General features: G+C 42.2%; 1 protein-coding gene across 1 annotated transcript in view; it reads left to right on the top strand.

Moving 5' to 3' along the window:
* Positions 1-1534: 1534 nt before the first annotated feature.
* Positions 1535-10174, top strand: part of LOC103767646 (calpain-14) — a 31263-nt gene continuing 22623 nt past the window's right edge. Inside the window, exons 1-2 of the mRNA XM_018085396.1 lie at positions 1535-1669; positions 8220-8577. Of these exons, the coding sequence (XP_017940885.1) occupies positions 1614-1669; positions 8220-8577 (414 nt within the window). The 5' untranslated portion in view covers positions 1535-1613. The remainder of the gene's footprint in view (positions 1670-8219; positions 8578-10174) is intronic.

Below are 10174 nucleotides of genomic sequence, written 5' to 3'. Positions count from 1 at the left end.
ATAAACCTTAAAAATCCACTAAAATTAACCAGATCTGCGAGTGCAGATCTGAGACGGAGCTGGCTGTTTCTGAGAGCTGCCACCTCCAGCCTTTCACAGAATCACAGAAGGGGTCAGGTTGAAAGGGACCACAGCGAGTCACCTGGTGCCCCCTCCCTGCTGAAGCAGGGCCATCCCGGAGCACACGGGATAGGATTGTGTCCAGACGGTTCTGGAATATCCCCAGTGAGGGAAACTCCACAACGTCTCTGGGCAATCTGTCCCAGTGTGCAGTCACCCGAAGTTCTTCCTCATATTCGTGTGGAATTTCCTGTGCATTAGTTTCTGCCCATTGTCTCTTGTCCTATTGCTTGGCACTGCTGAGAAGAGCCTGGCTCCATCCTCTTGGCACTCCCCTCTGTAGATATTTATACACATTGATAAGGTCCCCTTTGAGTCATCTCTTCAACTCTTCCTTCCCCAGCCCCATGATTTGGCTGCACTGCTGCTGCCCCTCGCTTCCCGGGTGCTTGCGACTCTGGCTGTGCCTGGAGGAGTTCACCATTTAAGCACATGAGATGGGCAGATTATCTGCTGTCCCCTCTCCTTTATTCCTCCGGCAATGAGAGCTGACAGGACAGCCACCAGCAGCAGCCTGTGGCTCCTCATGTCCCCAGGGCCAGCTGTCAGCCACAACGCCCTGCTTCCAGGCTCTCCTCATCTCCACTGCGCAGAGCAGGGGTTTTTTCTTAGAATATTTCCTAATGGCTTTTTCACTTGAGTCCATCCCATGGGTCTGAGAAATGTGGCAAGAGGCAGTTTTGGAAGCTGTCCCTCCATGTGGCAGACTCCTGCCCTTTCCCAGCCATTTATGGTTGGGAGGAGCCTGGAGCTTGTGCAAGCAGAGGCAGTGGTGCATTTTTTTCATGGCATTTTTTCATGGCATTTTTTCAAGCTTTTTTTTTTTTTATGGGTGGGGGGACACATGGAGGTGCATGCAGCCCTGTGCCTGGAAAACGATCCAGGTCCATTTCTATACCTCTGGCTGCAGGAGCAGACAATTCCCTGGCTGTTCCCAGCTGCTCCTCCTGGCTGATCCCAGGCACTTCTATGCTCTGTGGCATGGCCTGACCCATGAGGTGCAAGGGATGACTCCAGGGACCAGTTTTCTTTTTCTGGAAGAACATAGCAAACTGACTGTATTTTCTGAAGGTCAGGCTTTTCTGCTTTCCTGCCAATGCCTAGAGCTAATCTGAAAGTGGAACTGATGTTTTAAAACCTCCTTAAGACTAATTTCCCTCATTTATTTAGTTTTATAAATAGAGACATTTGGCCTTAAGGATTTGATGACTCCTTTCCAGTGAAAACTCCTGAAAATGAAAGGCCCCATAGAATTCAACGTGTTTTGGCAAGAATTGCTCATTTTGTAGGAAAAAAATCGCTTTCATCTTCTAGATAATTCTGCCATTTAAGGGCTGTGCTCCTCCAGTGCCACTCTGGCATTTCTACAGCTATATATGGAGTCTCTTTGGTGCTTGCTTGTGTTATCCTCGGAGCCAAGTAAAGGTCAGGCCAGGAAGCCTTTGATTGTAAATCTCCCCAGGCCACCTTGATGCCCTTCCTGAATGCAATGAATGGGGGAGCAAGGCAAGGTTTCTGTTGTACAGGCTGTGGGAGCCGACTGCTACAGGTATAGTACAAGCACACTTGTTCCCCATTTACAAGATGAGGATATTAATCATTAAATTGCACTAATCATAAATATGTGTACCCAACAGCTAAAAAAAAATGTTTCCTTACCTTGCCTGAATAAAGTCCCATTCCTTTGGATTTGTTATCATCAGGGCAGATCACAACAAAACTTGGCAGTCTTTATAGATTTTCTTTAGGTATCTCACAAATGTCGCACAATTTTATTTATCTTTCATTCTGTTTTCTTAGCCATTTGAGACTGACTTCCTCAAGAATGCTCTTTACCTTGAAGTATAGAGCTTGCCAAAAACAAAGGGAAGTAAAATTAGGAAAGGAAGTTTAGAGTATAATTAGTTTTTCTTTCTGCCAGAATCAGACTAAAAGTTTTAATCCATTTTCATTTTTTATTCCTTTTAATTTCTTAAACAGGTGTTTTAATGGATGGTTTTCTGTTTGACAGATTGGTCTTATAGTGCAATCTTTAGTAAGTTTTCTTTTAAAATACTTTACATTTTTTAAATTTTGCAAGTAGAAAAATAACAAAACCAATTAAATATTTTTTTCCAAATGATGATTTTTCATTTGAAGTCACTGCTGGAAGAACAGTTGTTTTTCTTGCATGTTTCTTAGCCATTCAAATGTAAAGACTCTCTCTCAAAAGTCACTCTAATGCAGTGCTCAGGGCATACCTGTATCTAATACCGATGGGGGTCTGCAACTGGCATCTACCATTGAATTTGTCTTTTATCTTTAAAGCTGTGATGGATTAAACTTTTAGTTCTGTAGTTTCTCAGTAGTGTCCCTGCTGTTGGTAACAGGGCTGGCAGTCACTTAGCTGGATGCTTGCCTTGACCAGGAGAGAGTGGCTTGCTGGAAAAGATTCACTTCCACTTTGCTGATAGTCAGCGAGGCTGGACTAAGTCACGTAGTATTTGCACTCAGAATGAAACTTTGTTTTTGGGGGCGAAATACAATGTTGTATAACTGAAACTCATTTCATGTGAAATGGTGACGTGTGTATTTGCTTATCTGCTGCCTTAGGTTGGACAGGTTTACTTCCTACAAAAGAACATCTGAGGATGGAGACATTAGCAAGTCACTGAATTTGAAAAGAGGCGGTGACTCAGTCCATAACACTTCAACAGTTTCAAGAAGCTTGTGGGAGCAGTGTAGTTCAGTAAAATTAACTTCCTGCCAGTGCAGTTACTGCCACTGTTTGTTCATTACTGAGTATGAAACCTGAGTAGATAGTGTCAAAAGTTCAGGTGGTGATGGGTGCAACAGGGAATAACCAGGGGTGCGGGAAAGAAAAGAGGGGAGAGGAAGGCACAGCGGGACCCCAGAATTAAACCAAATAGATTAATTTGATAAGTAAGGGAAGGAAAGTTTCCTCTGGTTCAGCTAGATCAAAATTCTCAACTGCCTGCCATATGACCTATATAAAGACATATGGCCTATATAGACATATGGCCTATATAGACACATAAAATTGTCTCCAGCATAATCTATCCCTTTCCTCACTCATTGCTTTGCCTTTACAACTCAGAAAGCTGCTACCTTTCCCTCCTGCCCTCACTGCTGCTTCATATTCCTCTGAAATATTTCTCATTATCTTTCTCCCACCATTCTTCCAGGTGTCTTGGTACACACACACTGCCCTTTTCCCTACTCTCTCCATGCTGCTCTTACCTCCTCGTTGCTTGGAATGGAACAAGGTGCTGGTACCCAGATGTGCCTCCACAAGTGGAGAATGTGGGCTTGGATAATGTACATACAGTGGGTGGGAAGCATGCTTGCTTCCAGAAAATTCATTCCTTGAAACTGTACAGCAAAGAAAACACATAGGGGACCTGACTGATGTGAAGTCTGTAATAGTGCTGGAAAGAAAAATCCTCTGAGCCCTTCACCATCCTTGCAGTGCAGAAACTTGGCAGTTTCTCCTATAACTCTTGAATGGTTTTGGCTGTCTTTGTTATAGGACATACTCCTCCCTCAATCTTACATCAGTGTTCTTTGTAGATATTGTTATGATTTACTTATTGACAAAGTGTCATATCCCCATCTGTTCTGAGTAGAAATGGGTTTTTGAGGGTATTTTCTCTGAACTTTTAATTACCTGAAAACAGAAATCCTGTTAAAATATGTCAAGACAGTTAAACATATCTTCCTGTTCTACCTTGTCTGTCATATATGGAGAGATTGTGCTTTGAATAGTGAAACGAGGAAACTGCTGCCCACTGAAGCGATGGGTGAGTCAAATGGTAGTCTGCGTGATGGACTGACCTGTTCTTTCACGTCTTCTGTGGAACAGTTTGTATAAACTATTTAGAAATTTTCTGTCATTACTCAATAGGCTTTTTTTCCCCACCTCCTGCTTCTACCACAGTGTTTGATAGGTTAGGACAAGCTCTTGGGGTTACGTATGCAAGACATATATAAGCATGCACACACGCGGAAGCATAAATACACACATAGCTAGAGATAACATACTATATACTAATATACTAATATACTATTTATAAGCAACAGGCATCACTACCAGTGGAACAATTATCCTTTGCTGTGAGGACACACCTGGAGAAGGTAGGACATCAAACACCAAACGCTATGTAAGAGGGATCTGGTGCTGGCGTTCAGCAGGCATCTCGGGCTAGTACAGAGTTAGGATTCTCCAGGGGTTTGAAAGGAGTATAACTCTGTCACCATGGCATGGTGTTAAGATGAAGCTGTCCTCTGGGATCAGATGGGGGTATTAGTTACACGATGCTGCTTGCCGTGCTGAATGCAGCAGCTGCTGCTGTACTTTTCTCTGAAAGTGCTGAGGAGAAAGGCAAAGAGTTTTTATCAGCAAACATGAGAAGAATTGGTGTGATTTAAAGCAGCTGGATGAGCAACATCAGCTGCCCTGCATGTCACAGTTCCAACACTTCTGTCTGCCAAATGGTTGGGAACAGAGGCTGGTGTTTTAGCTATCCCAGATTTTGTGCACCCTTGTTTCCTCATTTTTGCTGTTTAGAGCCAATTCAGCTGATACTTGATCACTGAGTATTCTGCAGAGATCAAAAATTTCATCTGTCTCTAATGGGAGTTGTAAGTAGTCAGAATCTCTTATGATTGGGATCCTTATGAATAGGTTGTAACCTTAAATGCTGAAGGACAGGTCTTGACTAAATAGGATTTTCATATTTCCACTGATTTCGATGTAGCTTGGACAATTAGTGCAGCAAAGAATATGTATTTTAAATTCTCAACCAGAGTTGTTAAAAGTTATCTTTGGTCAGAGAGGTACTGTTTGAAGTTCTGAAAGCCATCCAGGCATTTTTGCTATAGACTTTTTCTTAAGATCAGTGGGAGACTCTGGGGCAGGTTCACTGCTTGGCCTTGAAAGTCTCAGCACCAGAAGGTGTTCATCAACTTTTGGGCCAATAATCCAAGCACAGGAAATTCAGGGCAAGGTCATCCACCTGTCTGTTTATTTATTCATTTTGTGAGAAAACATAGTTCAGTGCTTCTTTTCAGGATATTTCTATTTGCTTTAAAAGCTCATAGGAAGGGTAGGAGTCAGCTTTGAGTTTTTTTGGTTTTTTTTTTTGCTTTGTTTTGTTTTTTGTTTTGTTTGTTTTTGGGTTTTGGTTGGTTGGTTGGTTTTGTTTGCTTGTTTTTTTTTTTGTTTTTGTGTTTTGTTTTGGCTTTGTTTTGTTTTGGTTTTGTTTTTTTTTCTGAAATGCACCACTATGTTTAATCAAAGACTTGAGGTTGTACCTGCAAGTGCTGTTTTTATATAGAGACTACTGTTGTTTAGAGACTAATAAAGATTAACAAAGCCTAATACACTCACATTTTCATTTTGACTAATGACTACTAATTTCTGCAGCTAATGTTCTGCTGTATTACAAGAATGGTTGTAAAAGATGGCCCTGCATAATTTGTTCTGCTCACCCTAAAATTTATTATTTTGCATGCAAACATTTACTCTGTTCCACGCAATCGGGAGCAGCTTCTCAGCCCAGATTTGGATTGTCTTTATTAAATCTGAAAAGCTGGGCTGAGCTCTGTCAGCTCCAGGTTTAGCCCTCAAATTGCCCACTGCCCCAGTGTTGCCTGAGATAAATCCTCTCATAGAGTGAGTAAGAGTCTCTGAGAGAATTCACGTATGGTCCAGTTACTTTTAGTAAAAGTGTAGGATTTTCCATGGCTACTTCAGATTCTCAGCTTAAGACTTAGGGATGGGGCTTTTAAGATCTTGAGAAAGATCAGGGGAGATCGTAGGATGCTAATGTAGTGCAAGGACTTACATCAGATGGCAAACATGCTAACTAGGGAAACATGCAAGGAATACAGAATCAAATCCATTTAACCTACTGGCTCATGGCTTCCATCTAAAGCTTTAAATGGAAGCTAAACTGTCTGCTACACTTGGCTGTTTTCCCTTAGAAATTTTAATTGCTGGAAGAGGCATGCACACACTCTGCTCCACCTGTGAGGGAGGACACAGTAGGGCACTGATTCATTCTGGGTCAGCACCATTGCTGAGTGGAGTACTGGTGATTTCCAGGTATACCCTGGCTAGTCATATACAACTGTACCTGGTGGCTGCTCCTACACATGACTGCAGCCAAACACAAGTGCAACACCTTGTAGGTGTCTAAGAAGTCACTGTTCATGACACATAAAATGCTTCATTGCCTCTTTTGTTCAAAGATTTCCAGGTAATTTGGAAAAGAGTTTAAAACAACACACCTACAGGCAGGTTCAGTGGGAGGTTTTTGAAACACACAGAGTAGCTGCATCATTAACTCTGATTACACCCCGTTACAGTCAGGGGTGCTGGCTGACTTTATTGGAAATAAGGCTATATATTCAGGTGATTTAAACCTCCATTTTTGAAAGCATTGGTTTTTTCATACTATCTCTGGGTTTCAAAGCCTGTATATGAAGTTCAATTCTTTTTCAAGTAAATGCCAGAGTGAAGTGAGAACTGGTAAAAGGTTAAAATGATTTTATCAGGCTTCGTGCATGCTCTGCACACCCAAAAATCAAGTCTCAAATATTTGCTCTTCAGTGTAGCTCAAAGTATGCCAATTGGTCTCCACTTCTTTTCCTGGAAAGCAGCAAAATGAGAACTTCTTTTTCATACATGTTTTGTCCGTCTATATAAAATGCAGCTGTTCTCCAGGCTGTTTTCTTCCTCTTGTTTTTTTCTTAAATCTACCTCTGTCTTTTGCTCATGTTGTTGCAGCCATGAAGGCCAAGGTTGTAAAAAGGGAGGATTTGGAGGTAGAGACGGTATTTTTTCATCTGGAGAAAAAGTAAGCAAGTTGTTAGGCACTTAAATACTTTTTCAGGTCTGAAATGTCTACTGTACAATAGAAAATTGAATTTTTGTTTCCAGGGCTATATTTTGAAGATTTTTTTCTTGGTTGCCTTTGAGGGTCAAGCCTTATGGATCAGTTGTAGGGTAGTTTTATAACAAATTAGAGCTCTGTGTGGGAGGACAGCTCAATCTGAAGTTTTTTGGTTTCTCACAGGGAATGCCTGTGACCTTCAACTTTGATGGGAGTAACAATCAACTGGTTCCTAACTGAAACCAGCATCCTCCCAGGTGCCTGGGGCAGTGATTTTGAGTCTCAAAGAGCCTCCTCTGCAGGGAAGCCATCCAAATACTGTATCTTTATGCCATGTGAACAATTTATTAAACTTTGCATACCGATTAATTTTTTCAGTCCTGAAAACAGTAATAACTATGTAATAGTAATAACTGAAAACACTGTAATAACTATGATTATGATCACCTTGTTACCACTGATGGGAGTGATTTGCCTGCTGAGATTTTAGTCATGATTTCTTCCAGGAGCCCACCACTTGCAGCAAAGGCTGATGCTAATGTTTAACATAGCTGCCAATATTAAAAAAGGGCTAGGACATCACTCTTTGTTGTTTTTAGTGGGGGGATGAGAAACATCTGTCTTGAATGTTACAAGGAAAAAAATACCTCAGCATGCCATTTCATGTGTGAATCTGTGGTATTCAGCAAGATGGAATGTGATCTCTTGGGGGAGATCATATCATTCTCCAAAATGAGGCAAAAAGGGCAAAATAACTATCGAGGGTGTGTGAGTAATGGCTTTGTAACACCTAATGTATTCCATTTTTCTGTTAGTCTTTGGTTTATCTAGCGCCTTTTTTTTTTTTTCTTGGGAGGGGAAATATCTTCATGCCAGAATGTGATTGAATAAAGACTATCACTCATGTTGCAACATGTTGTGAAAATATCCTGGAGAGCCTAAAATAGTCCAGAGAGAGACTGAGAATAGCCATGTGTATGGCTTCAAAGCCCTAGTAAAAGTCAATGGGGTCACTCATTTTTATTTCGCTCAGATCCACAGCAATGTAAAGCCTTGAAGATGCAGTGATAGGTACTAGATTAGAATTGGGTGGGTCCCCACATCTTCTGAGAGTGCTACTATCCCTACCCACCCCTGCTGGCTAAGGAGAAAATTTTAAAAGCCACGATTAAAATGACTTTTTATACTTATTTTAATTATCAGGAATTCTTCTGAAGAAGACACACCTCATCCCAGAAAACTGAGTATTCCTAGCAGAACTGTGCAGTGTGAGATCCCTGCAGAATCCTCAGTGGAAAACAATTATCCTGGTGTTATTGGGGACATCACCATGCCTTTTCTGCTCTGCTTGAAAAAAAATAAGTCACCTGTGCCTTTAGGCAGGAGTATCTTTCAAAAACACACCCCTCCCATCCAGCAGAACTACCAGGCTTTGCTGGAGTCGTGCTTGAAGAACAAATGCCTGTTCATAGATGACAACTTCCCTGCTCACATCAGCTCTATTGGAACAGGACCACTGCTAAAAAAACTACCCCGAAATTTACAGTGGAAGAGGCCACACGTAAGTGACTTTCAGTGAGTACTGTAGTGTAAGAGGGTGACTACAGCTGATAGCCAGCAAATAGTTTTAGCATTGAACAGACTACCCTTAGACTTTAATTTAGGTGTACTTTAATTTCTCCAGAGATTACGTTTATTGTATCAGGTGTCATTTTGGAAGCTGGGGTACACGGTTTCATAATTGCCTTTGAAGCATTTGTTGGCCAAAATCATAACCAGCCTCATTCAGTTTATATCCAGTGACGCTTGGAGCAGGAAGGGAGAGCAGGCAAAGGGAGCAGGTGGAACTGGTTTCCTTGGAGCTCACAGCTATGGTGATCCCACCATGACTCTGTGATGACAGTACTCATGGCAGTGGGTCCTCTCTCCAAAATTCAAGATCCCGAACTTTTAGAAGATATCTGAGATTCTAGATAGTTCTTAGCCTTTGACCCCTCTCTCCTATGGAACACGTATTGTTTTGACGCTGGAGGCTGCTACTTTCCCAAGCAGCAGCAGGTGCCTTATCCTTTTGCTGGGCTGGGTTTTTTTCCCCTGCTAAACTGTTTAGTCTATTGTACTTAGACTAGTGTTTTCCCAGCTCTCAGGGTTGAGCTTCTACCACAACCAGTAACTGGCCATTAGTTGGTGAGTTGGTTTTAGCTTTGGGGCTTTGTTTTCTACCTGTGCTGATATTTCCAAGGCCTTTGCTGGTATCCTGTGCTTAAACTGAACATCATAGCAAGAGACAGCTGGTTGCAAGGTCACAGAGCAAGTTCTCATAACAAATGGATAGATAACAAGTCTAAGAGGCCAAGACAGGGTCCTGGCACAGTTAGATAAAGCCTGTTACTAGCAGTGGCAGTTCTGTTCTTTCTGAAGCACTGCACAGAGTATTGACAATCAGATCTTCCTGAAAGCAGTGTAAAAAAAACATGAGAATTTCAGAACCCATGTATTACTGTCCCTGTAAGGGAATTCTGCCAGGTAGTAGCAGATAGCAGCTCCAAGCTAAGTTATTTTCTAGCTGTCATGCTTTGTCAGACTTAAACAATTTCTCACAAGAGCTGAGTTTTTCCAAAACTCATGAAACTCACCAGGAAGGTGGAGGCATCTTTGCAAAGCAAGCAGGGGAGCTTGGGAAGAGCAACCCTCATTCTTAGAGTTTCATACATAATTCAGTCTTTCAGATGGTTTGTGTTAAGTCAGGATCTGCAGGTGGAGGAAGAGTGTAGTGCTCAGGGGCCTGAGCTGGGTTGTGCTGGGCACTGTGGCTGAGGCAGCTATATCAGCATAGAGGGATTTAGGGAGTAAAGTCAGCATGAGTCCTAGCCTCTACAAAGCCCTTCAGGTGTCCCTCCATCCCACAGATATTGGAATGGATTTGAAACCTCTGTCTCTCAATGCACTGTTCTGCTGCTCTGCTGTGATTCTTGGGGTGTCCTGTGTAGGGTCAGGAGTTGGACTTGATGATCCTGATGGGTCCCTTCCAACTCACCATATTCTATGACTCTATGATTCTAAAACTGCCCTGTGAAGAAGGCTGCCATTTGCTCTGTATGCTGAACTTAGCAGAGCACAGGCTCTCTGAGGATGGATGCTGTGCATCCTTCAGTCCC

Source organism: Manacus vitellinus, unplaced genomic scaffold, assembly GCF_001715985.3.
Source record: "Manacus vitellinus isolate BGI_N305 unplaced genomic scaffold, ASM171598v3 scaffold_8_pilon, whole genome shotgun sequence".
Lineage (NCBI taxonomy): Eukaryota > Metazoa > Chordata > Aves > Passeriformes > Pipridae > Manacus > Manacus vitellinus.
This window is presented reverse-complemented; position numbering and strand designations above follow the sequence as displayed.